This window comes from Stenella coeruleoalba (assembly GCF_951394435.1).
Source record: "Stenella coeruleoalba genome assembly, chromosome: 10".
Taxonomy (NCBI): Eukaryota; Metazoa; Chordata; class Mammalia; order Artiodactyla; family Delphinidae; genus Stenella; species Stenella coeruleoalba.
The window spans coordinates 51,179,164-51,206,435 of record NC_137156.1 but is presented as its reverse complement, the minus strand read 5'-3'; the positions used below and the strand labels follow the sequence as shown (position 1 = coordinate 51,206,435).

General features: G+C 41.9%; 1 protein-coding gene and 1 pseudogene across 3 annotated transcripts in view; one reads left to right on the top strand and one right to left on the bottom strand.

Annotated features, from left to right (window-relative positions):
• Positions 1-16,111, bottom strand: part of TGFBR2 (transforming growth factor beta receptor 2) — a 105,784-nt gene extending 89,673 nt beyond the window's left edge. The window contains exons 1-2 of one of the 2 annotated variants that reach the window (XM_079933907.1): positions 15,736-16,111; positions 14,509-14,620 (exon numbers count right to left, since the gene is read on the bottom strand). In XM_079933907.1, the coding sequence (XP_079790033.1) occupies positions 14,509-14,620; positions 15,736-15,747 (124 nt within the window). In that variant the 5' untranslated portion in view covers positions 15,748-16,111. Of the gene's footprint in view, positions 1-4,262; positions 4,772-14,508; positions 14,621-15,735 lie in introns of those variants that run through there. The other variant, XM_079933908.1, reaches the window with a different exon arrangement.
• Positions 15,066-27,272, top strand: part of LOC307192682 (tyrosine--tRNA ligase, mitochondrial-like) — a 65,207-nt pseudogene continuing 53,000 nt past the window's right edge. Inside the window, exon 1 of the transcript XR_013831770.1 lies at positions 15,066-17,245. The product of XR_013831770.1 is annotated as a tyrosine--tRNA ligase, mitochondrial-like (transcript). The remainder of the gene's footprint in view (positions 17,246-27,272) is intronic.

Here is a 27,272-nt window from a genome sequence, read left to right as displayed (position 1 = left end):
AAAATCATGAGTTAATCTGCTGAAGCTGTACAGAAGGCCCCCGAGGGCAGAAGCCAACAAGGTGACAGAGTGATGCTTTTCTGTGGAAATTGGCTAAATAATGCCATGCTGTAGCCAGGAAGGACTTTTCCTCCACACCCTATTTTAAACTGTTTCGGTGGTTTGCATCAGACCTAAATAATAGCCACACTGCTCTTCTGCAGATAGCAGCTGCCCCAGGGCTGCACTTCCCTTAGACCAACTCACTTCACTGCTTATAAACCAAAACAGAAGACCCTGATGAAAAAAGAAACTTCAAAGCTAAGTTTAGATTTCGGCACTTCATTTTTAATGAAAGTCTCATTTCAACAACCTTCTAGAAAAAAAAAAGAGAGAGACAGAAGATTCAGTATTCACTGGCAAATGTCTTTGGTAAGACTGAAAAAGTTTTGCAATGGCTTTGAATGCCCTACATGAATTCAAGTGTACAACTAAAGAGGTTGGATGAAAACTTCTAGCAGCTTTCCATCATGTCTGTCAGAAGCTGACATGTTTGTCATCTTTTTCCATAGGTCATCAGAATAAAAGATCCAACAACACAGTATAAAACAGCCAAATTGCTGATTGAGATCAAAGCCAAACTATTCTCAATAAAGATTTTACCATTCAGACCAAACACCCAATAGTGACTGCCTGGTTGTGGAAATGCTCGACTGACTTGCAGTGCCTCTAGGAGGATGAATGGAGGTTCAGCTCAGCATTTCCTGGGTGCTAAGTGATATGCCAGGCACTGCCACAGACCCTGGAGACAGAGAAATGAGTGGGACAAAGCCAGTGCCTTTGAGAGAATGGGTAAGGGAGTCTCATCAAGAGCTAATTCTGCCTTACTATTGTTAGCAGCGAAAAGAGAGGCCTGTCCCCGGGAGGAGGGAACCTATAGCTCCACCCAGGGCGTTGAAAGCAGGTTTGCTTAAGAATGACACTTAAGTCAAGTCTTAAAAGATGAATCTAAATTATCCAGGGTAGCAGGAGTTCCAGACAGACAGCAGCTTGAACAAAAGTGAGGTGGCCCAACTGGGGGCCCGGAATAAGGCAGGCACAGGAAACAATAGATCAATGAAAAACACGTTCAGAGGGACAGTGGAGGGAATGGAAGGAAACACAACACCCAACAGAGTGGGCTTTTGACAAAGGGGTCTAGAGTCAATAATGCTTCCAAGTACGCAGGGTTAAAATATACATCCTTCTCTGGGCCTCAACACAACCCCCATATGTTAGACTCAATGGAGGCAAAGACCAGACCTGTCTTATTCACTCAGAATACTGTTTCCAGGTCTGAGCCTCCTGCCTGGCAAAAAGTGACATTCTATAGATACTGTTGAGAAGAAAGAATGGGTAATGGTCACTTTCTGCAATGGCACCAATGAAGTGTCATTCTTAATTGGAAAAATATGGTTAAAAAAAAGAAAATTTTTTGAAGTTGTGTTGAAAACTGAAATGCAGACCATGTAGCAGGTATGCTGGCTCCACAGACAGCAATGAGGACTCATCATTTCAAGGTGGGGTGCTACCTTGAAAAAAAGGCAAGGAGGGACTTCCCTGGTGGCACAGTGGTTAAGAATCCGCCTGCCAATGCAGGGGACATGGGTTCAAGCCCTGGTCCAGGAAGATCCCACGTGCCGCGGAGCAACTAAGCCCGTGTGCCACAACTACTGAGCCCGCGTGCCACAACTACTGAAGCCCGCCCGCCTAGAGCCTGTGCTCCACAAGAGAAGCCACCGCAATGAGAAGCCTGCACACCACAACAGAGAGTAGCCCCCGCACTTGCCGCAACTAGAGAAAGCCCACGCGCAGCAACGAAGACCCAATGTGGCCAAAAATAAATAAATAAAGGCAAGGAATCCGAAATGTGATGAGTATCTTATAGAAACCATAACTAGTTAAAAATAAATGGCCTAGAGGTGAAACATGTGCTTTCTGGGAACAAAAGCAAATAGACCAAAGATCAATTTCTGGACCTAGCAGTTTCCAGAACCCTGACAAAATCAGCAGTGATTTGGGGAAAGAAATTTATCTCTACAACACTTTTACCAACATTGAGTCCTCAACAAGGATCTCCTGTTAGGTATTTGAAAAGTAAAAGTTATATTTTTCAGATCTGAAGAGTTTTCAAACATTTAAAGTTTTCCCCCAAAGAGCAATTACTTAATTTCAGGCATTTAGGAAGAGTGAATCTACTAAGTCAAAAACAAAAACTAAAATACCTTTAAGTATGTACCTTAGTGAAGTTTGCTCTTATACTGAAGTCCTTGGCTCACTTGTCAATATACTAAATATAAGATGGATTTTTTAAGTAACCAACGAGAAGGCTGTGAACAATCTCATTTCCTCTTATCTTACCATGCATTAAGATATTTTGAAAAATGTAGTGACAGATTACCAATTACGTTAGGAAAATCCTGAAACCATTTACTTCCATAGAAAATTAAATGCAAGTGGAATTAGGTTTCCCACCTCCATTATAGCTACCTTTGACCTTCAACTATCTTCAAAATGTAATTTCACATGAATACCAATCCAAAATGATTCCTTAGTTCAACCATTTTGTGGCTTTAATTTCATAAAAATATGAAATCTGTGGGTTTTGTAATACTGTCTAAAAGCCCAAATAAAAAGCCAGTTGGCTTTTAAGCTAATTGTTTAAAAGTGTGTATATAGATGAACTGAGACTGACTCATGAACTACTGAGTCTGGAATTTGCAAATCATAAATCTTATCCTCCTAAGCAAAGACTAACAGAATCAGGGCCCACTAATTTCCTTCTTTCGTAATCTGAAACAAAAGTTTTAACGATTTTTAAGGTACACTGAAAATTAAGGGTGCCGTTTAAAATATTAGCAAAATATAACTCAGTTCTTAAGAGTTTGGTGTATAATCAGAGAGTCGAACATTCTGGTACTGCAAAGTAAGAAAGCATCCAAGGATGAAACAGTGGAACTTTATTAAACTGTAGAACTCAAATCTGTGTCGGATTTTTTTGTTTACAATAGTCTTTCCTCATTATCTTAAAAACTCCCATCTCCATGCCACCTTCAGTAAAAAAAAATATAACTTTTAAAAATTTTCAATCCACTTCAAGAACTGTGAAATGTCCCATGTAGAAACTGGTCCATATTTCTTTTAGACAAGACCAAAGGTTAAGTCTGCCCCTGGCCCTTGGTAAACAGAATATGTGCCTCAGAGTGACGGGGACTGTCAGATCCTCCACATTTCATCCCAAATCCACACAGGGCATCTCCAAGTTACCAAAAAGGAGTAGAGAGACAAAAGATGTTAAAGATGAAGGGAATGTAAAATGATCCAAATCTAACCATGTCCTTTCACAGATGAGGAGACTGAGGCCCAGAAAGGTCCCAAAACTCCAAAGACTCCATTACCAGAACCCAGGTGCAGGTTCTCAGTTCTGTAGCAAAGAGCTAACAAAATTTCTAACTTTTAAGGTCTCAGGGATTCGGTACTTTCCATAACAAATACTTAAGAGTTCAATTCCTGCATTTTTCTCCCCTCAAAACCTCCTAGACACCAAGATCAGGTGGGCAGGGGGATTTACGATTTTAACCCTTCCGTTTCATTTCCACCAAACAACTGCACAGAACCTTCAAGTCCGCAAGACGGGGCTGTCCTGCTCCAGGCAACATCTCCAGCACCTAGCGCCTAGCAGGCACTCAGTAAATACTCCGCCTTCCACCTGACAAGCCCCACTCCCTGCCGCATCCACGCCAGCCCGCAGTGGAGCGAGACAAGTTTCCTTTGGCAATCGCCTTTCTCCTTGAAACTTTGCTACAGCAACTCCGGGCCAAAAAGCCGGTCCGCGGGCATGTGGCCCTGGGCAAGAGCTGAGGATGGGGGCCCTGCCCTTTCGGGGCACTGGGCGATCCCGGGCCGGGGACCAGGTGTGCCCGCCGCTCGCTCGGAGGCCGCCCGGGCCGCGTCCTGCCTCCGCCGATCACCAACTTCTCAAACTTCCCTTTCCGGGGGTGGGGGCGGCCCGGGACGCAGCGCCCTTCCTGCCCGCACAAAGGGGGCCGGGCGCGCCCCGCACCCCCGCCGAGACCACTTTCCTGGTCTTTGGAAAGAAAAACGTACCCGTCCCAGCGCAGGGTGCTGGGGCGCGGGCACCGGGGCCACGTCCCGGCTTCCGCCCGCCTCCCGGGCCGACTGTCAAGCGCAGCCCTGCGGGGCCCCGGGGACCCAGGCGCCAAGCCCGGGCGGGGGCCACTCACCCGACTTGGGAACGTGAGGCGGGATCGTGCTGGCGATGCGTGTCCACAGGACGATGTGCAGCGGCCACAGGCCCCCAAGCAGCCCCCGGCCCATGGCAGCCCCCGCCGCTCCGCATAGACCGGCCCGAGCGCGCACGCCGCGCCTCCGCGCCGCGCCCTGCGGACCCGCGCGGAGCAGCGGTGCGGCCAGATGTGGCGCCGCAGAGGGTGGCGGTGGGCGAGGCGCGGGGGGCCCGGCGGCCGAGGGGAGCTGCGCGGGAGGCCGGCCCGGCCGGCGGGTGCGCGCGCGGAGTGTCGTCGGGCCGGGCGCGCGAGTGACTCACGACTTCGCCCGGGCGCCGCGGGGGAAACAGGAAACTCCTCGCCAACAGCTGGGCAGGACCTCTCGCCGCCCCGAGCCTGCTCCCCGTTTCGGCTCCCGGTCCTCGCCCTCCCTCGCAGCTGCCAATCACGTCCCCGGGACCGGCCCCTCCGGGGCTTTGGCAAACTTTCAGCGGCCTCGCGCGTTCCCGCTCCGAAGACTGACTACGGAGCACTAAGTGCACACGTTCCAGAAAGTCACTAAACGCAGAGAGTGTCTGCGCTCTCCAAAGCACCCCCACCAGCATCCTCCCCTTCCCCACAACCCTCTTCGGGCTGTTCCTAAGTGCTTCAGAGCTGGTTTTCAAACTCCAAGTGGCGACTCAAGAGTGGATGCTGAAATCTGAGTTGTGAGCACTTTTTTTTTTTCCAAGTAAAACAGTAAAAGTATTTCCTCATTAAACTTTGTTTCAGTTGTGTATGCCTAAACCATCACATTGTAAAATGTTTATTTTACTGTAGGTGGAAGTCCAGAAGTCTGTTCTCAAACTTTAATGTGCTCATGGACCCCCTGAAAATATTGTTAAAATGCAGATTCTGCTTCAGTACATCTAAGAGGCAGCATTTCTGATAAGCTCTTGGGTGATGCCTCCCATTTTGAGCTGCCCCTTTCTTCCTGGGGGGTGACTCAGTGAGCAATTATAAACAATAAGCCATCACAGAGTGATAATGGTAATGGGAAATATTATCTTCAGAATGTATCAGGTATGGCAGAAAGTGTGAAAGTAAAAGTGGCCTGGGAGTCAGCTAAGTGCCAGAGTTTGCCTTCCAACACTGCCTGTGAAGGGACAGAACTCTGAGCCCCTCCCCTGCAAAAGGGGACATCGGTGGGAGCAAAGGACGAACTTTCAACTTTCCCTTCTTGCTAAGGTGACCAGGTTTGCCCCCAAACTATCCTAGTGTACATCTGTTTCAAAGTTGAATTATTAACAGAACTCCCTGTCTCTTTCCCATGTGTCTTGGCTGGATATTGACTCATATGCTCATCCTACTTCCAGCCCCCTCAAAGAGTTAGATTCAGTACAGCCCTCTCTCTGGTCAGGAGATCTTCCAGCAGGTTACACAATAGACTCCTTTATCTGAGACAAAGCTTGTTTGCAGAGGCAGGTGGCCAGGCTTACTGGGAGTAAAGGCAAACTAGCTCTCCCTGGAAACCCAACCCCTGAAATCTTCCCTGTCAATCTGAGAGTTCTTTTGCTTGATCCTGGAAGTTAAGTCTTGTCACCATTGTTCCACCCAGCACAGAAGCTGACTTTTAGGAAAAGACCACTTCCTAGCTCTTGAATTTAGGATGCAGGAAGTGGGGTGAAATCATCAGGGTTGGGCATCTTCCTTCCCACCAACCTCCTTGCCAAAGCCACTTGAGCAAAGGAGGAAAGTTGAGTTCAAAATCTGTTTCTCTCCATTTCCTCCACAGGCCCTGCCCATGCCACCGCCACCCCTTGAGCAGGAGTCTCCCAGCCACTCACCCCCAATCAGGGCCATTCTGGGCCTTTTCACTCAATTTCTCAAAACCTAGCGAAAGTCAAATTTTCAAAAGGCAAACCTGATTATACCAACCCTTCTATTGAAATCATTTGATGGCTTCCCACTGCTCTTGAGACAGAGGATAGAAATGAGATCCTTGAAGGGGCCTTGAGCCCCTCCTCTCTTGTAACCTTGGGTTTCTCCTCTCCCAATGAGAGGATCTCCACATTCCTAGAATGCACCCCTGTGTTCCTCCCACACAGAGCCTCCCCCCTTTCCCCGGGGCACACTTCCCTTCCTCTGTCCTTCCTTCTACCCAGCCCTCTCCTGGTCTTCCTTGGGTGAATCATGACTTCCTTGATGGGCAAGCTTTCCCTGACCTCCCTGAATAGACTTTTTAAAAAAAATAAATTTATTTATGTACTTATTTATTTATTTTTGGCTGTGTTGAGTCTTCATTGCTGCCCGCGGGCTCTCTCTAGTTGCGGCGAGTGGGGGCTACTCTTTGTTGCAGTGCACGTGTTTCTCATTGCAGTGGCTTCACCTGTTGCAGAGCACGGGCTTTAGGCACACGGGCTCAGTAGTTGTGGCTCTCGGGCTCTAGAGCACAGGCTTAGTAGTTGTGGTGCATGGGCTTAGTTGCTCCGCGGCATGTGGGATCTTCCTGGACCAGGGCTCGAACCCATGTCTCCTGCATTGGCAGGCGGATTCTTAACCACTGCGCCACCAGCGAAGTCCCTGAATAGACATTTTATTCTGGGTCCACTTGGCACCATATGCCTCTCCTTTTTAGCACTTACTACACCTCCTTTCCCTTCTCCCAAATCAAGTCCAAATTTCTTGAGGACAGGAATTATATGTTTTCCTCCATTCACTATTGTATTCCCAGGACCTGGCACAGAATAGGTGTTTAATAGACATATGTTGGATGAATGAATGAATGAGGTAACCAAGATTCAGAAGAAAATTGTACTTAATCATCCTAATTATTTTATAACTCGGGAAAAGGCATTCTATTACCTAACAAACTGAGATATAAACAGGCTAGATTTTAGTCGAGGATGATGTCATACTACTTCCTTTTCTTAAAAATGGAGAAGTCTGTGGTTTGGTTTTGTTTTTTTTCTTTTTTTCTAAATTCACCCAAGTTCCTCTGGACAGTATACATACACTTCCTTGCTCCCAGAAACACTGAGGCAAATAAATGCCCAATTGATCCCGAAGGCCTTCTTTTCTATATTTATTGCAAAGAACAGATATTTTACATTGTTAGAGGCCAGATTCGAGGTATTTGATTCTGTCATCATATATGACTCTGTCATCATATATGACTAATGTTGATTTTAATTTTGCTTGCCTTTAATATTTCCAATTTCATCTTCAATCTCCTGTGAAACTGAGAGTCTGACTTTGGCATTGCCAAGTGCAAACTCACCTTTCAAAAAGCACTGAAGTGCAATCAGAGACACGTAAACTCGTATATACTGCAATTTGACAGTCTTACAAATTTGTCAATATGAACTTCCTTTAGGAATTCTCACTGAAAGAGCAGTCTGATACCCTTAAGCCATGGTCTTCACATATAATTGTATATTTAACGTAATATAATTTTCTGTGTATTCACTTAGGCAGTTAAGATACAATCACAAAAACTGGGCCTTTTGCAGATGGAAACAAAAAGATAAAAGTGTGACTCAGGGTTTGAAAAACAAGGAAGGTAATTTTTAAGTTCTCATCAAATTGAAAAACAATAAAAACCAACTGGAATGAAAGTTTAACAGCTTGAATATCTTCGTTTTTCCAGTTTTACAAACTCTGAACACACACACAGAAAACAACTGGACTGGATCAAAATGTGGTTATTGTAAGCCCTGCATCTCCCGGCTGTGATGAGGCAAGAATTTTTGACTCCCCTGTACTTTCTGACATATGGCTGTTGAGGTTACTGGCAACTAAAGCAGTGGACAGGGAGATTCCTCTCCATGTGAACTGGTCGTTCTGCGTCCTTATCTCTGGGCCAATTTTCCTTCCACTGCGAAGCAGACCAATAGCACTGAGACAACAGTGAATTTGCGAGGGAACCCCCTCCACACACACACACACACCTTTCAGGTCATCCGGGATGCTACCTCTTCCAGGAAACATATTGTGATTCCTCCAGTCTAATGGCATCCCTCCTCCCCCAGGGAGAACCCCAGAAGCATTTAGTTTATTTAACCTATTTTTTAATGTTTGTCCTGTTCTGGCATGGAGTGCATTACCGTTACTCATTTATTTGGGGGAATTCTACCTCACTAACTGTAAAGTCCTTGAAAGCACAGATTGTTTACTCAACTGTGAACGCCATTCTGTGCCCTGCAGTACTCAACGTATGTTTCTTGTCTTCACTAGAGGGAAAAATGAGTCTTTCTCTAATCCATTTCCTTGTTTGCAATTCATCGCAGATATTCTTAGAAACTTCAATTCTGCCACACATTTACAGAAAGCATGAATGGTTTCTTCTGGAGAAAACATAACTTTTTTAAATTACAAAAGTAATGTATGTTAACTTCAGGTAGAAAAAGTCTGAAATACAGATAAGCCAAAGGCAGAAAATAAAAAGGATCCTTAACCCTATCACCCAAAGACAATCCCTTAACATTTTGGAGCACGTCCTCACAATACTACTCTACTCTTCACCTGGCAGCTAAGAAACTGAGGTTTAGAGAGATTAAGTATGTGACCAAGGTCACAGGGCTAGTAAGGACCAGAGCCTGGGTGTGAATGAGGCCTGTCCAGCTCCGGAATCTCCACTCTAGGATAAACTGATCAGGTGGTTGATGGGCCTGGTCACCCTAGTATTTTGAGATGACTCTGGAATGATCAGGCCACCCTTTCCTATTGCTTCCTCGTCTCTTACTCATTAATCAGTCACTGCAGCCCCTTGTCCAGTGGAAAGTCCTTTTGTTTAGCTCACATCTTGTCTGCAACCAGCAAAACTCATGGGCACATTTCAATCAGAAGCTTCCTTGTGTAGTGCCTTGGATACTAGCATGTCACCTCCTTCCTTTGACTGCCATGTTGCTATTGTATCCCCATGGTATGGACTGAACTGTATCCCCCAACATGCACAGGTTGAAGTCCTACCCAACATGACTATACTTGAAGGTAAGACCCTGACCCAATGTGACTAATGTCCTTATAAGGAGAGGAAGAGACACCAGGGATGCTGCTGTGAATACACAGAGAAAAAGCCATGTGGACTCACAGCAAGAAGGAGGCCACCTACAAACCAAGAGGAGAGGCCTCTGGAGAAACCAAACCTGCCAATACCCTGACTTTAGACTTCCAGCCTCTAGAACTGTGAGAAGTAGATTTCTGTTGTTTAAGCCACTGAGTCCGTGGTATTTTGCAATGGCAGCCCTAGCAAACTAGTCCACCCCATTTCCTACATGCTTATCCAGCTGTTCCTTCTCAGTATCTTTACAGGTTTGTTTTCTTCCACTCATTGGTCAGTGCTAGTTCTTATCAAGTTTGTCCTCTGCCCCTTCTCTCATTCCTCCTGGGGAACACAGCTATTTATATGACTCCACTAATCTATGATCATTTCCAAATCTAATTATCAAGCTCTGATTTCTCACCTAAGCTACCATTATTCCAATTGCCTACTCAACTCTCTTCATGGGTGTTCCACGGGTACCACATGCTCATTATTCCAAAATTGGATTCCAGAATACCCGCCCCTTGGTACATTCCTGACATCAGGAAAAGGCTCTATCTCCAACGGGTAACCCAAGGCAGAAACATAAAAATCAGCTAAGAGTTTGCCTCTATTTTACCCTCCAGAACGAACTGGGAATTAGGATCTATCTCTTTACTTTCTAAATATCGCTTGAGTCTGCTCTGTTCTCATCCTCAACACTGACATTATTTTAGTTCTATCTCTTGTTATTTCATATAGCCTTACGTCAGTTTCCTGATCTTCTTGCCTCTCTAGTCTCACCCCTTCCACTACATCCTTCACTGCTACCAAAATATTCCCCTCCAAAAATACAAAAATAACAATCACATTTAAAATTATCCAGTGGCTTCCCATTGCCTTCAGGATAGACTGTCAAGCTACTGTCCATCCATTTATTTAGTCAACCAGCATTTGATTCTCTACTGTGACCCAAATACTCTGTAAGTGCTGAAGATACGAGGACTCAGAAAATGTACTCCTAGCCTTAATTGCTGGGCATTAGGCTGTCCTTATGATCTAATGTGAAACATATTTAAGTAAACAAATAATATTAACAAATCTGATAATATGATTATCACAATAGTGATGAGCTCAGAGTACCACGGGAGAAGGCAGGCAACAGAGGCCATTAACCCAGCCTGAGAATAAGAGAAGGCCCAGGGGAAGAAATGCCTTTTGAGCTGAATCTTGAAGGATGGTCAGGTGAAGGCATGAGGAAGGATGCTACAGGTACCCAGATCAGCAGTTTAAAGACAAGACGTGCGAGCTTGGAGTGGGTAAGGAAATGCAAAGGTTTCAGAATGCCTGGAGTATAAATTTGAGGGGATTTTAGATGGAATGTTTTGGCCCCAATTCTGCACCCCTCCCTGAATTCACACTCTTTGCCTCATGTCTATGTAGTTTCTCCCACTAGAGGCAAAGGGTTCTCATAGTCAAACACTAGCATGGGGTTTGTTATGCGGACAGTAGAAGGTAAATATCTAATTTGGATATTTCAGTGTTATCTGAAATTATATACAATTATATAATTGTTCTACAATTTTGGTTATATATGCAGTTACAGAACATGGCCAGCATCATTGCTTGCTTGCACAAAATCTATTCTCCCCTTTCCATATTGCTCTCAGAAGTCCAATTTGGTTTGGGATGTAAATTTAACTACATCTTAGGGAAAGGACCCATCCTTTTGGATCGTAGATATACGATCCAATTCTGCACAAAGAAATATAAGAAGAAATCTGATCGGGGCTTGTGAGAAAGATTTTTTTCTCTACGTGGTTTAGAAAGAAGCGACCAAGGAAAGCCACTGTGCCCCTCACTACTTCTGTTTCCTACCCTTGAACATGATTAGGAGAGGCTGAAACAGAGGAGATACAATAAACTTTCAACAATGAGAGGGAAGCCAAAAGTATCAGAGTCGACCCACTGAATCAATACAGTAACTACCTCCATGCGGATGTTATCTGGGGTAGAAAGTCCTCAAAGATGGCTGTGAGCCCTTCCTCCCCTCACCGTACTCACACGTTGCTTCCCGCATCCAGAGGTGGGATGGGATCTATTTTCTATTTTCCCTCTCCTTGAACGGGCTGGCTTTGTAACTTACTTTTACCAATAGAATATGATGGAAATGACACAGTGCCAGTTCTAGGACTAGTCTCAGAGTGACTTCCTCTCTCAGCAACCAGTTACCAGGTAAGAAGTCTGCCTACCCTGAGATCTTCATGCTGTGAGGGAGCCCAAGCTAGCCGCATGAAACCACGTGGAGAAAGAGACAGCTGGTCGGCCACCAGATACCCCAGCCCCCCAAATGAAGCACCAAACATGTGAGTAACAAAGCTATCTTGGACGTTCCAGCCCCAGCAAATGCAGAGGGAATAGACTCAGCAAGATGAGTCCAATCCAGATGGCAGAATCATGAGACGTAATAAACTGATACTGCACAACTCATTAGTTCCAGTCAAAAATCATTTCTAACTAATACAAAGAAGTTCACCGATCATATGGAAAGAGGAAGGTGCTCCAGTCACCATATGGCTGTCAACCTGTGTACCAAATATGAACCACATCAACTATGAATTAAGATCTGTAAGGTTTCTCCAATTATCTTGTGAATTACACAATTGTATGTTTATGTATTTGTTGTCATAAATAAATACATACTCATTCGTATTTGCTTATTATATGTTGCAAACATGTAAATGTACCAAAGTTTTGAGACGTTATTTTAGCAGTTCTCCATTTTTACACATTAATAAGGCATCTCAAAAATCAAGAGGGACCCAGGATAACTTGAGTTCTGGGAGGCCCTGTTTTTCATGTCAGACTGAAGAGTCTGTATTTTATACTCAAGATGATGACAGACACTGAAGGAGATTTTGATCAGGGGAGGGAGATGATCAGAGATAATCATATAAGATTTTCAAATTAGTGACTGGGAAGTCTGAAAGATACATCTGAGGGCATAAGACTCTGTCAGGAAAAGAAGTGTGAAATAACAACTCTTACCAGAGTCATGACCAGGAATGAAGGGAAATCCTAGATAAGAAAGGCAACGAGAGTTCAGTTTGGAAGGAACTGGTGTCTGAATTGACTTGGATGAACCACAGGGACTCTTACGGAAGCAGATCCCCAAGTACCCTACACTTAATAATAATTGTAGCCAACACGTGTTGTCCACACATTCATTACTATGTGACAGATCCTGTTCTGAGTTTTTAATATGAATAACTGCCTTTAGTCCTGACAACAGCCCTATGCAGTTGATAGTATTATCGTACCCATTTTACAGGTGGGAATACTGAACCCCAGGGAGGTTAAGTCATGACAGAGCCAGAATACCAGCCCAGCAAGAGGGCTGCAGAGCCCAGGCTCTCAGCAACTCTGTCATCTACTGCCATCACACCAGCTACCTCCCGGTCTCCCCACTAGACTGTGACATTCTTGAGGCAAGGACTGTGTTTCTCATAGCTTTAGCTTCCTGTGCCTGATCCATATTTGTTGCTTAATAAATACCTGTGAATGAGAGGATGATTCATTGAATAAACTCCATAATATGTAATATTCAAGAACTGAGAGTCTGCAGATTGTGAATTTGGGAAATAAAATCTGTGGTGCCCTCAATGCCTGATGACCAAATGAGGCTACAGATGCTTGTCAAGGGATCTAAACACCAGCATAAACTTCCCCTTAATGCTGAAAAATGCTTCCCAAAGTAAAAATGGTACAAATGACGATAGATTTCACCCAGGAGAAAGGATTTTATGTGTTTGACAATTATGTTAATCAGTTTTATCCTAGCAAAACGTCCGTTTCTAATTCTTAAGTTTTTAAGAAGGTAAAATTAAAACAAAACAGCTTTAAATCTTTTTCTCGAACAACACCGTTGTCTTTGGTATCCACAGGGGATTGGTTCCAGGACCCCCTCAGATACAAAATCCTCAGATGCTCAAGTCCCTTATATAATATGGCTTAATATTTGCTTATAACCTGTGCACATCATCCCTTATACTTTAAATCATATTTAGATTACTTATAATACCTAATACAATGTAAATGCTACGTAAATAGCTGCCGGCAGCTCAGGAAAATTCAAGTTTTGCTTTTTAGAACTTTCAGGAATTTTTTTTCGAGTCTTTTCATCTGTGGTTGGTTGAAATCTGTAGATTTGGAACCTGTGGATACAGAAGGCTGACTATACTTGCTTCCTAAGAAATGCTAGACAACTTCCCTATCATTTTGACATTATTTTCCAATCTTCAAAATCATTCAACTGAATAGTTATTAACTAAAATATATTAAAAGACTTGAAAGTTGGAAACTTAATCAAATAAAAGTTATTACTTTAATTACAACAAACTAACTGTTCATTTCACAAAAGTACAAAATCACTTAACAGTACAGGTTCAATGACTTAAAAAATATAAGTATCTTAAGGTGGATTTATTTAGCTGGTGTCAGAAAAATGATTAGTAACCATTTTAAGAGCTACATTTAATTTGTACTTCAAATTCATGCTATTTCACAGCTCACAGCATAAAACATGCATGTGTGCTAATTAGATTCAATGACTATTTGAGATTTTCTGGTAAAAATTTTGTACCCTAGTTAAAGGTAAGTATTTGAAGGGTAATGGTAGCTTTTAGGAAGCCCTTATCAAAAGACTGTACCCCCTAAGTAGCTTCTGCCATTATTTAAGCCATCTTTATCTTTTTTTTTTTTTTTTTTGCTGCACCACGTGGCTTGTGGGATCTTAGTACCCAGGCCCCCGGCAATGGAAGCACAGGGTCCTAACCACTGGATGGCCAGGGAATTCCCAAGCCATCTTTATCTCTGATTAACTCCAGAGGGTTTGTCAATTGACAGAAGATCAGAAGTGAATTTTCATTGGTGAAATAATTGGTGCTCAGGATATGGAGATTGGCTTAAAGGAGTGGTGCCCTAGACCTCACCCAGTATCCTGTGTTCAGCCACTTCTGGGAGAGTCTGACCCCTGATCTCAGATGAACTGAATTCCACTGCTAGAAAATGGTCACATTTTCCTGGAGTGACCATTTCCTGCAAAATACTTTCAGAATATATGAAAGGACTGAGAGCAGAGTCTTTGCTTTCCCACAGAGGAAGCCAATGCTGGTTTGCTGACAAATATTTGTACACGCATCAGAATTCAGTCTGAGACCCACTTTTATCGTGAAGCGTTACCTGGTAGTGAGGACGTGGCAAGGCCTGGAGTTCTGATCCATTTCCAACTTCTCTCATCAACCAAAGGCAACCAAATATTTGTCAATGACAAATTGGTCCGTTCACAGCAGTTCTACAAACACAGAAACTTTAGATTAATGGCTAAGAATGATTGCAGAGAGTATGTGGTAACAAAACACTCGGCCCGAGTGTATCAGGGGTGAAGAATTCATAGTGGGATGCAGTGCTCTTGTGTAATCATTTGCACAAGTTTCAGATGTTATTAATTATTAACCTGCTGAATCATTGGGAAAGCATGGGTCACTTGCGCTGCAGGCATTTCAAAGGGCTGCCTCCTTCCTGAAGCTGACAGTAGACTCACTGGTTCTTGTTTAGAGTTGCCAAGGCATATGCTTATCTCCAAGTCATAATGACATTCAACCATCTGCTCTGTGTCCTCATTCCTCACCTAGAGGCTATCAGAATGCTACCAGTTCTGTAGGATTTCAGAGGAAGTCGTTCAGAGAGGCTGCCTTTGAAATTTGTCGTTATCATTTTGCCTGCACACACAGAACAAACTCCTGAAAGACAATTAAAACACTGAGCTCTTTTTCCAACACTTAATGTTTTACTTGACTGATTTTATAGACACCTTTTATTATGCTTGCCTTTTTTCCATCTCAGCCAATTGCTCCAATGAAACATACTGCTTCTCTTATAGGGAACACCCATAAGACATTTTTCTCTAACTAGAGAAAATGAGATTATCGTTTTACCACAGAACTTTTTTAAGTTTTCAAATCATATCTTCTACATGAATATTTCACAGAAAAATAACAATTCTGTACATAAAATTCTACTTCTGGGCGAAGTGTACAATCTTTAGTCAGACCTCAAAATAAAATCGGGGTAGCATTTGCCAATTTGCAAAGAGTCTCTACACATGTGATCTTATTTCTCATCAAAACCACATGATGCTGGGGGGAGGGATAAATCAGGAGTTTGGGATTAACATATACACACTACAATATATAAAATAATCAACAAGGACCTACTGTATGGCACAGGAAACTATACTCAATATCTTGTAATAACCTAAATGAGAAACAAATTTTAAAAAGAACATAAATATATATGCATAACTGAATCACTCTGCTGTACACCTGAAACTAACACAACGTTGTAAATCAACTATACTCCAATATAAGATAAAAATTAGCAAACAAAAAAAACAAAAAATAAACCCACATGAGGCAGCATTTCCTTCCTACTGCTGCCAGGATGGCGATGCCCCTGTTGCGGTGCATTTCCTGGAGCCGGTGGTTTGGGAGCCCAGGTCGGTCAGGAGTCTTGCTCCGGGGCTGTGTAAAGCCCACTTGGGCACCCAGGGGTTGCTGGCGGTGCAGAAGGCTCGGGGTCTGTTCAAGGAATTCTCCCCAGAGAGAGGAACGAAGACAGAGCTCCCCCAGCTCTTTGACCGCGGCCCGGCAAGCAGTTTTCCTCAGGCCATCCACCGCGGTTCGACCCCACGGCGGACTGGCTTCCGGTGGGGCACCTGCTGGCGCTTTGGGGCCTCACTTCCAGCGAGCGCGCGACCACGTGACCACGCTGGTGGGAGAAGCCATGGCGCCGGCGAGACCAAAGCTGCGGCACCGCAGAGCACTAGGCGCTGGAGGCGGAGCCTGTGTGAAGAGGCGTGTGCGCCTGCTCCAAGGGCTCGAGGCTCATCACCCGCGGCTGTTCACTAATGGGCCGACTTGGGGCAGCTTCGTGGTGCAGCGCAACCCGGCCTGGTACCGGAAGCAGCACCTGGTGGACTTCCTAGCGGCAGTGGTCGGCCACTTCCGCATGGGCACGCAGCTGAACCTCAAGAGCCTCGAAGGCAAGAGTTTGGCAGAGTTGTAATACCTGGTGCTCCAGGCCTCTGATTTCTACTACATGTTCCATCGTTATGGATGCCGGGTTCAGCTGGGTGGATCTGAACAGCTAGACAATATCATGTCCGAATCTGAGTTCATCCACAAGTTGACTGGAGAAGATGTATTATATTTGGAATCTCTGTTCCTCTAATTACAGCTGGAGCAAAACTGGGAAAGTCTGCTGGCAATGCTGTTTGGCTTATGGTATCGATTTTTTGTCAGGCAGCAAGATGATTGGGTAGAAAGGTCCCTGAATCTCTTCACTTTTCTGCCCCTTGCAGAGATTGACCACATAATGTAGCTACATGTCAAAGAGCCAGAAAAGCGGGGTCCTCGGAAACGACTTGCTGCATTAGTCACAAAGCTTGTTGAGGAACAAGAAGGGCTGGACTCTGCTAAAAGTTTCACACAAGCCCTTTAGCAGCATAGATGCACTGGAGGTCATGTGTGATCAAGGGTTATAAGAGTTGTCGAAAGAAGCTTCATTTCTGAATTAGTTCTTGACCCTGGAACAAGCGTCCTAGATTTGCTGCAAAGTAAATGCCGTTCCAGATGGTCCCTGAGGGTATCAGATGATCACAGAAGGCAGAGTCAGTATAAATCTCAAACAAGTAACAAATCCTGAGAGTGTGTTGTCGGACCACATATTCTTAAGAATGGCCTTTCATTACATAAAATAGGAAAAAGGAATTTCTACGTGATAAAATGGCTTCAGCTGTGATGAAAAACCCTTCTGATGGTTCAAACTTATTCATCATTCATTCCCAAGACATACGAACTTATACCTTCGCTTTTGCAAATCCAAATCAGAGAATGGAGTATACTCTCGGCCTCACAGTGTGAGTAATTTCATTATTTATATAGGTTGATTATGTTTGTGGAGTAGTGGGCTATTTTATTTCCTGATCCGTAAACATTAAGGACTACCATAGAAAAGCATGATTTCCAGGATTAATCTCTTTTAATAATTATACTTCATGAAGAACGAAATGCTGTCTTTCCTATCCTGTCCTTGCTCTTTTGGAGATGAGTAGGAACACTGAAAAAGAGGTACTATAAGGACTTGTGGATACTTTTATATCAGGTGTGTATCTCACTGGATTTTTTTGTTGTTTGGGAAGCAAATACAGTTCTCCGTAAAAAAGGAGAAAAGTTAGAGGAAGTCATAGTTGGCATTAGAAATTGAAGTAGAAATAGTTTCTTTTTTAAAAATTAATTTATTTATTTATTGGCTGTGTTGGGTCTTCCTTGCTGCGGGCGGGCTTTCTCTATTTGCGGCAAGCGGGCGCTACTCTTCGTTGTGGTGCACGGGCTTCTCATTGTGGTGGCTTCTCTTGTTGCGGAGCACGGGCTCTAGGCGCGCCAGCTTCAGTAGTCGTGGCACATGGGCTCAGTAATTGTGGCTTGTGGACTCTAGAGCGCAGGCTCAGTAACTGTGGCACACGGCATGTGGGATCTTCCCGGAGCAGGGCTCGAACCCGTGTTCCCTGCATTGTCAGGCGGATTCTTAACCACTGCGCCACCAGGGAAGTCGCCAAAATAGTTTCTTTTCAAGGAAAAGAAAAATCAGTACTTGACTTTTCAGAAAGTTTCTAATCAATTTTCCAGTCCCTTGCCTTGTGTTTCCATATAATTAAATTTACTCATAGCCTTGTTTTTATATTCAGTAAAAAGGTAGCAATGTCTTAAAACTGATTTAAAAGTTGATAAATGTACAAGTTTCAACTTCTGTCCCCAATCAGATTGCAACTTGAGATGAACCAAAAAGTTAAGTAACCAACAAAATGAAATAGAGGCAAATATTATACTAAATATCCAACCATATGAGAATACCAAAAGATATTCCAGTAAGGGAAGTTTTCAGGTCAAATTTAAAGGATTTGGAATCAAGACAGTTCAATTAAGCTCTGCATTCATCAGGCAAGTTGATTCTCCAGAACTATTTCCAACATCTGAAAAATCAAAGTATTAACACCCTTATTTCCCCTGAGGATCAAGTAAAACACAAACATACACACAAAATAGTCTACAATCAGATTTGTTCTAGAAAAATCTTACAGGCAGTAAAGCATGGCTTTAACAGTTCAAATCCTAGCCATTTACTACCTGCGTTACTTGGAGCAAGTCATTTATCTTCACATGCAAAAATGGAGATGTAATACTTCAGTCAATTTCAAAAATCTAAAAGGAAAAAAGTCATAAGACTTTCATACAGTATAAGATGTATTGCTATGTTCCAAAGTAGATTTATATGTTAAAAAGCTGTAGCTTATCTAAACTTCCTTCTGGGAGTAAAGTTAGGAAGAATTCATTTACTGACAAACTTTAATGTCACTTCATACCGGCAACTTTATTTACGTAGTAAGAACATAGAGGTATCCATTAGAAATGTCAGAGATCATCTCTACATTTCAAAACTTCACTCAGCCTAAGGGCCAACAAAAGGAGGTTTTCATCTGTTGAAAGTCATCTGTGTTATTTCCAGTTTAGGGCTTATTATGAGTCAACCTATACATTCTTGTTCATGTTTCGATGTGAACAAGTATCTTCATTTTTCTGGGATAAATGTCTAGGAGTTGAATTGGTCAGTTATATGATAGTTGTATGTTTAGTTATTTAACAAACTGCCAAACTTTTCTAAAGTGGCCACATCATTTTATATTTTTACCGGTAACATATAAGTGACCCAATTTCTCAATGTCATCACCAGGATTTGGTGTTGTCATTATTTTTTATTTTAACCCCACTCACAGGTATGCAGTGATATCTCTTTGTGGCTTTGCTTTAATTCTCCAATGAACATTGATGTTGTACATCTTTTATGTGCTTATTTGCCACCTGTATAGCTTCCTTCATGAAACATCTTCTCATGTTGTTGGCCCATGTCCTAACTGCTTTGTACGTTGAATTCTGTGAATTCTCTATGTGATCTAGACACTAGTTCTTTATCAGATATGTGGATTGCAAATATTTTTACTCACCTGTAGCTTGTCTTTTCATCTTCTTAAAGTGTCTTTCACAGAGCAAAGATTTTAATTTTGGTGAAGTCTAATTTATCAATTTTTTTCTTCTGTTGACTTTCTTAAGACTAAGAACTCTAATCTACAGCTAGATCCCAAAGATTTCTCCTCCTAGGTTTACTTTTCTAAAATCCTTGTAGTTTTACTTTCTACATTTAAGTTTGTGATCCATTTTGAGTTAATTTTCTTATAAAATAAGAGAATTAGGTCAAAGTTTTGTTTTGTTTTTGTTTTTTGCATGTGGAAGTCCAAATGCTTTTGCACCATTTGTTGGAAAGGCTATGTTCCCTGTGTCTGGGAGCCTCTGTGCTTTATCTCAATTTATTTAGTGCATCGTTATCAAGATGTGTCCTCAGGTAGTCACTTCTTTGCTTCACACCATTTCAGCTTATGAAGGTTTCATAGGAATGCTCTACTTTCGGAGAACGGGAAAGCTGTCAATAACATTCCTAAAACGACAAAAGTATTAAAATGGAGAACAGATTAGTGGTTGCCAGGTGTTAAGGAGGATGAAAGGCAGTAGGGAATGGGTGTGGCTATAGAAGAAGGCAACATGAATGTCAATGTCATGGTTGAAATATTGTACTATAGTTTTGCAATATTACCACTAATGGAAAAGTGGGTTTGGAGTACATGGAATCTCTCAGCTTTATTTCTTGTATCTGTATGTGGATCTATAATTACCATAAAACCAGAGTTTAATTAAAAATCATGTATAACTATATTTCCTTGAGAATCAAACGTGATCGTGTCTATGAAAGCTCTTTATGACATATATATATACGTGTGTATCGGTGTGTGTATATATATATATATAATTTATTATCAAAGTAGCATCAATATTAAGTGTTTCTTTGCAGGCATATGAGTGGTATTTCGTCAGTGTATTGCACTCAGTGCATTTTCAAGCATTTAACTTTCAGGTTCTTGAGTGTATATGAAATGAGAAATAGTTAATGAGCATGCAGGTCAGATTCTAATGATAATTAGAGATAGATAACCTCACTCCTGACTTTGCACGCACATGTCTCTCTAGCAGTTGAGGATGCTGCTGCCAATGGTGTATTTAACAACCAGTGATGTACCAGTGATCCTGGGGAACTGATTCAACTTCTCTGGATATTATTTCCAATATATGAAAAGATATTTCTCCTGCTTAGGTAGGGATAATGTAACATAATGAATCAATGGATATAAAAGTGCCTTATGAAGTATATGCTCACATATTTTATGATTTATTTATTATAGTATGATTACAACAGGGAATTGATTTGGGGGATTCTGATCTACAGTATTTCTGGAGTTTAATATTCCAGGTGTGAGGCTGATGCTTTTAAATATAGTGTGTTTTAAGTACAGTACCTATGTGTCCTCCCCTTGAGTCTGAGAGAGCAGGGCATGTTCCAACCCACAGAGCTCAGTGAAAATAACACTGCGTGATTTCCAAGGCTAGGTCCTAAAAGACCATCCAGCTTCCACCTTGTTTGCTGGAACACTTGCTATTGGAATTCTGAGCTGCCCTGTGGGAAATCTGACCATCCTAAGGTCGCCATGGTGATAAGGCCTTTTGGAGAAATCACTTGGAGAGGCCCTAGTGCTACACTGAGAGAGATCCGGTGAGCCCCAGCCATCCATATCATCTCAGCTCAGGCACCAGACATGCAAGGGAACAAGTCTTAGGTAATCTCAGGCCTCATCTGCTCAAGTCAACCCCAGCCATTTGAGTCTCCCCAGCCAAGTTTCCAGGCAGAACAGTGCAGACAAGCCACATTGGCTATTCTCTGTCCAAATTCCTGAGCCACAAAGTTCATAAGCAAAATAACATGGTCATTGATATATCACTAAATTCTGGAGTGGCATATTATACAGTAATAAATAATCAGAACAGTTTGTTAATCAGTTTCCACAAAACCTTGCATAATCCCCATTTTTATAAGATGGAAACTGAGACTCAGAGAACTTAAGCTACTTGCGGATCTACCTTAGATAATGGCAGATCTAGGATTGGAACCCAGGTCTGCCTGAAGGCAGATTCTTTGTTCTTCTTCCCACAGTCAGGCTGACCTCCGAGGGCACATGTATGACCAGCTTGCTAAGTCCAAAGGATGAATGGGCAGAAGGAGAAACGTGTATTCTTGCTCTGGTGCCTGTTTGTTTCTGGGATGTCTGCAGGGTGATCATTTGTGGAGCCAAGTCCTTCATATTTGTTATTATCTGCCTCAGACATCTTAATTAAATGCTTTGCAGGCCAGTACTATACAATCAAAACTCGAAGCACTTTTCTCTCTCAGGGAAAAAAAAATGTAAACTAAAATTTCTGTTCACTGTTCAGATTCCAGCTATTGATTTCTGCTCTTGTTTTTAATCTATTTTCTCTCTGAGAGTGCAAGTCCCCCAACACGATAAGAATAAATAAAAGCAAGTTGGTGTCATTTGGGTGCAAGTTGGTGTCATTTGGGTGAAAGGTGTGGGGGGCTGTGGGGGGGGTGGTCAGACACCTGATAAGGGCTTGGGCTGGTGGTTCAATAGCAGAAGGGTTAAGGGAGCTTCAGTTAAAACTTGTTTGAACTTGAAAAATCCTTTCCTGAAACCCCAGTACAAGATCTTTTCACTTTTATAGTCACATTCACTCTACATGTGCTCTCACAATGAGAATAAGAAAAAGGCAAACCAAGAAAGCAAAGGGATGGTGTATCAAACAGTGAACATTTCACCAGCTAATGTTTTACATGGAAAAAGAATTCACTCCCTCAGTTTTATTAGATAAAGAGCCCAAAGTCTGGAGGGCCCACAAGTAGTTTCCGAGGTGGCAGAGAAACATGGAAGCCGTGTCTGGTGGAGAATTCTCCATTCTCCACTCTTGCTCCCTGAGAGCTGTCCATATTTATTTTTATATTGTTCATATTTATTTTTATTTGATGCAGTTGCTATGACTGATGCTTGTTTTGCATAAAATTGGGCATGTTGGTTCTATGAGGCTGTATTTAGCATAAGAATGGTCAACAGATTTTTAGAGAGACTGAGAAGTGCAGAAAGAAAGAATAGGGTTTGTTTAAAAAGTGAAACATCAACACCATTGTAGCAGCTGACTGAGCACCTAAATAATCTATGGAAGGCTCCTACTGGGAGATCTGCATATGTTTTTCATTTAATCGTCATAATTCTGTGAGGTTAGTTTCCTTACTCCGTATGTATGTGAGGAATTGCCTTTTAATGACATTAAGTTACCTTGGAAATGATAAAGCTATGTCTTGAACACCCATTCACCTTATCCCAAAGCCTATGTTCATTCCGCTGTGCTGGTATCTAGATCTTAGTTCTAAGATGGACTGGATATGTTTCAATATTTATGTGCTTATTTAAGAGTGCATTAAAAAAATAACATGAGGCACATAAAGCTGAAATATACATGGGTATTATTTCTTATAACAGAATTAAGGTATTAAGATAAGTTTTACAAAAGCAAAAAGCAGAACTAAACAGAAATATTTACTAAATAATCACATAAAATAGTTTGGGCAAAAAGATGAAGTAGTATGCAATAAAGTTGACGTTTGAGAAACTGCGCTATGTTAGGCTGCCATATCATTGATTGGCTATTGGCTTTTAAGGATTTCAAAGAATTTGTTCAGATTTACTGATACTTTACGCAAGTGAGGTGTAGTTTTAAAGTGATATCAGTGATATTAGGGTTAGCGTATGCTCTTAAAGAAAAAGTATCACTCCTTTCAAAAGTATCTGTTTAATTTAGTAGGAATGTAAATCTCACATATTTGCAAAGTGTTGTTCTTCAATGAGATACTACTCATCTATCCATCTATCCATCCGTCCTTCCATCCATGCATGCATGCATCCTTCCATCCATCCATCCGTCCGTCCATCCATCCATCCATCCATCCATCCATCCATCCATCCTTCCATCCATCCATCCATCCATCCATCCATCCTTCTGTCCATCGATCCATTCATCTGTCTACTCATTCAGTGGAGTTTATTAGGTACCTGAAATGTCATAGAAATAGTATCATTAATGCACGTTCCCTATGTTATAAGAGCTCATGTCTGCTGGGGGAGATGGTCATTTACACATTTATTCATGACATATATATTTGTGAGCAAAGTGCTGTGGAATCAACCAAGGAGTAAACTGCTCTCCAAGTCTCCAAATCTCTGAGAAAATTTCACATTGCAGCGAATTCTATTGTAGATAATAAGCTGGCACTAAATCCAGTCCACAGGCAGGACAGGTGAAAACCTGCTACCTACATCTGAGAAGTCATGGGAGTCTAGTTTGGGGTAAAGGTGGAACATGGCACTTCAAAATGTGAAAACTCTGACATAGTCATGACCCAGAGTTCATGCTATTTGAACACTACCCTTCTTTATTAGATAAAATTATGATCAGTAATAATACTCATAATAATGGTCAGAAAAGAAACACAGAGTAATGGTTTAAAACTTTTAATTACATTAATGTATTCTTTGAACAAAGGGGAAGATGTAAGCCATCATATTGTTCACTCATAGTAATGAATAATAACATTACAGTTGGCTTTTGAGGCTTCATTTCTAACAATTTGTTGATAACCTCATCAAAATTAATCTTAACACATTCCTTAAAAAAAGAAGATAGCTAGATTTTTTAAATCAATTTCACTCACAGTTGATCAGAGAACATGTTTTATTCATTTTAATTTCAAAATGTTTCACATTAAGCAACGTATACAAAAATAGTTATGCAAAATCTTAAACATGAGGATAAATTTGGCAGAGATTATAAAAATTCCATTTTATGATGAATCTCCCCAAACACAACAACCCATGTATTTGTTTCTTCAAGATAGTGTGATTGATTGTAGGGGCTTTAAATAAAGGTTTTTGCAGTTAAAGGATTGTAAACACAAATTAAAACACCATACAATGACAGAATTCATTACTCAAGTTCTGTTTCTTGTCTCTGCAATCACTGTGCCATCATTGTTTATTTCCAAGCTACTGTTTAAACACAGGAAGATGTAGCACAGCAGGGGTTAGAAACAGGAACTTAGCCTGAAGTCAGCTCAGAGGATTTCGAACTGTCACAAAACTTACTGTCAAAGTGAATTCCCATATTTGGGTCTAGGTATTCTGGGGCAGGATGTCTGAGGATTTTATGAGTTTCATGTAGAAATAATATGCTAATTTTCTGCTCTGTATTTTTAAAAATTCAGTTACAACCACAGCAATTGCTTAGGACTTAACAACATACTTTTTTAGAGAGGAATATCTCAGTATCACTGGCATCATTCAGATTTGCTAGCATGTGCTATTAATAAAAAGTAGGCTGACTTTTAGTCAGTTTTATTACTGTTTTAGCATTGTCTACATGCACTACTTCCCTGTCTTACTGACTGCAGTGGGGGCCAGCCACTCCTGGGCTTCCCTTGGTATGCCCTGGGTCTTGGGCAATCTTTGCTAGATGGTAGAACTAAATCATGTCTAATCAGGTCCCAGGAATTGGGCCTCGCCTTTCCAGCAAGGTTAATGTTGTTAGTAACAGTAACAATAAACCTCTGATCCCTGGTATGAGACTCTTAAGTTTACTGGGAGAAAGCAGAAGCATATCCAGGTGTAAGGAATGCTGCCCACACACCTGCCCTCTGGGATTCCCACTCACTGGTATCTGGAATGACACTCCATCACCTGCTCAGCACAGGGGAATTTGACTCACTGTGCTCTGCTCCTCTTAACCTCACTGAGGGATAAGCTGGCGTCAACTGTGAACTTGCAACTTCAGTCAAGGCTTTCAATTCTTATGATCGTGTCTCCTCACCTGGAAAAGTGCAGATACTGAGCTGAATCAGGAGACTCAAATTCAGATGTCAGTAGAGGCCAGGCAGGCAGTAGCTGTGGGTGAACTGGACAGGCCATGGGCAAGAGGTGGGGGTGGAGACTGAAAACTGGAAGGAGGGCACCCCTTCTGTCCAAAGGGAGTAGCATCTACGTTGTTCTTGCCAATCACTGCCACACACAGGCTTGGTGCTGCCAGATATCTTAGTTTTTCAAAAAATACCAATTATCTTGCTTTTCTGTGTTAAATCTCATGTTTTTAAATGCTGGCGATGAATTTAAAATATTAAAAACCTATATGAGCCAAACAACATATATCTGCAGGCCAGTTGATGGTCTCCAAACTTGGTGAGCTTTCTGATCCTTGGGTTTCCTTAATGATTCCACCTTGCCGGAGAAGAAGGGGAGTGGCTGTGTTCCCTGGGTAGGGCATCCAAAGAATGGTTTCTGGTGTGATACCTAGGTCACAGCTTGGACTTTCATAAATCAGGGAGTGCATTGTTGGTTTGGTCCAAATCTGTTTAATCTATCCAGATCTCATCCACCAGGCTGGGAGCAAAGGGGATTACCTTTTATCAGTGATCTCCATTCTACATCATGGCTGTGAGCTCCATTTGGGATCCGGTTGACTTTTGCTATTAAGACATAAATAGAAATAGAAATGGAAATGAAGCAAATGGAAACTCCCAAAGTAGACAGAATGAAGGGACAGAATCATTTCATGCTAATAAGCCTCTTTATTTTCATGATGAAAGGTAGGGTCATACCCTTTTTAAAAGGGCACATTAAGTAAGAACTGTCTTTACTCTTTGCTTTTAATATACTTGTGTGTGTGCGCGGGCTTTTGTGTTTGCGCATTGTGTGTGAGCGCGCTTGTGTGTGTGCACATTGTGTGAGCTAACGTTTCCAACTTGAGCAGTCAATTATCAGGGACCCTTTTTTGAACTTGCGATTTACTGCAGCTCACTCTCCCTGCGCATTTCAGTTTTCCTTCTTCTCTTATTGCCTTGGTATTTTTCTAAAATATACAAAATATAATTTTGAAGAAACCCTACAAAGAACTCTTAAAGATGAACAAGAGATGAGTAGTCACTGAAATTAAGAAGGGGAAAAGGGAAGCAGGGGATCAGAGGCAAAGGCAAGGAAATAAAGCCTGGACAGAATTATTACTCATTTTAGTCATTAATCAAAGCTGTCACTCTTTATTACTGTGCTGGGTCCTGGTGTGCTTGCCTTTGCGACACAAACCTGTGCTCTCTCTCGTTCTTTGGGGCCATGTTTCCATTGTGATGGAAATATATTCAAATTTTTCAAATAGAATGCCATTTCTGGAGAGATTAGAAAAACATATTGAAAGTCAACACGTGAGAATTCTCTTATCCCCCATTTTCCATGCTGTAAAGGACATTTTCATTTGCATTGTTGGGAACAATTAAAGTGGAGGAGAGAGCATGCTCAATTGTAAATTCAACCTTTTCAGAAGAGGATTAAAAATGATCCTATAAACAGGCTTTTAAGTGTGAAAGCATAAGCTTAACTCAATTGAAAACCAGTACCATACAGAAACTGAAGCAAGAGCATTTAATTAATCTACAGTTGATCCTCTCATACTGGGATAAACAAAAAGAAACTAATTTTCTTAGGACCTTTCAGTTTGATTTTTAGGAACAATTGCATTAACTGAGAAGGGTAATTATTAGTGCAAAGGAATGTCTGTGGACGCTTTGCAATCACAAGAACAATATTGAAAGTCTCCACGCTTGAAAATTAATCTGTCTCTTGCTGCTGTGATGTAATGAAAGGGTACCTGAATTTCAGCCATTCACAAAGCACTGCTTGCATTTGTCTGTACTTGCCTGTTTTTATTTAACTCCTGTAAAAGAAAAAGTCTGCATTTAAAACAATTACTCTGAAATATTGCCTCATTGACGAAATGAACAAAGTATTCCTGGCAGGAGCCAAAAAGTGACTTATATATAACACTTCCAATGAGTATTTAACTTTTTAATTTACATAC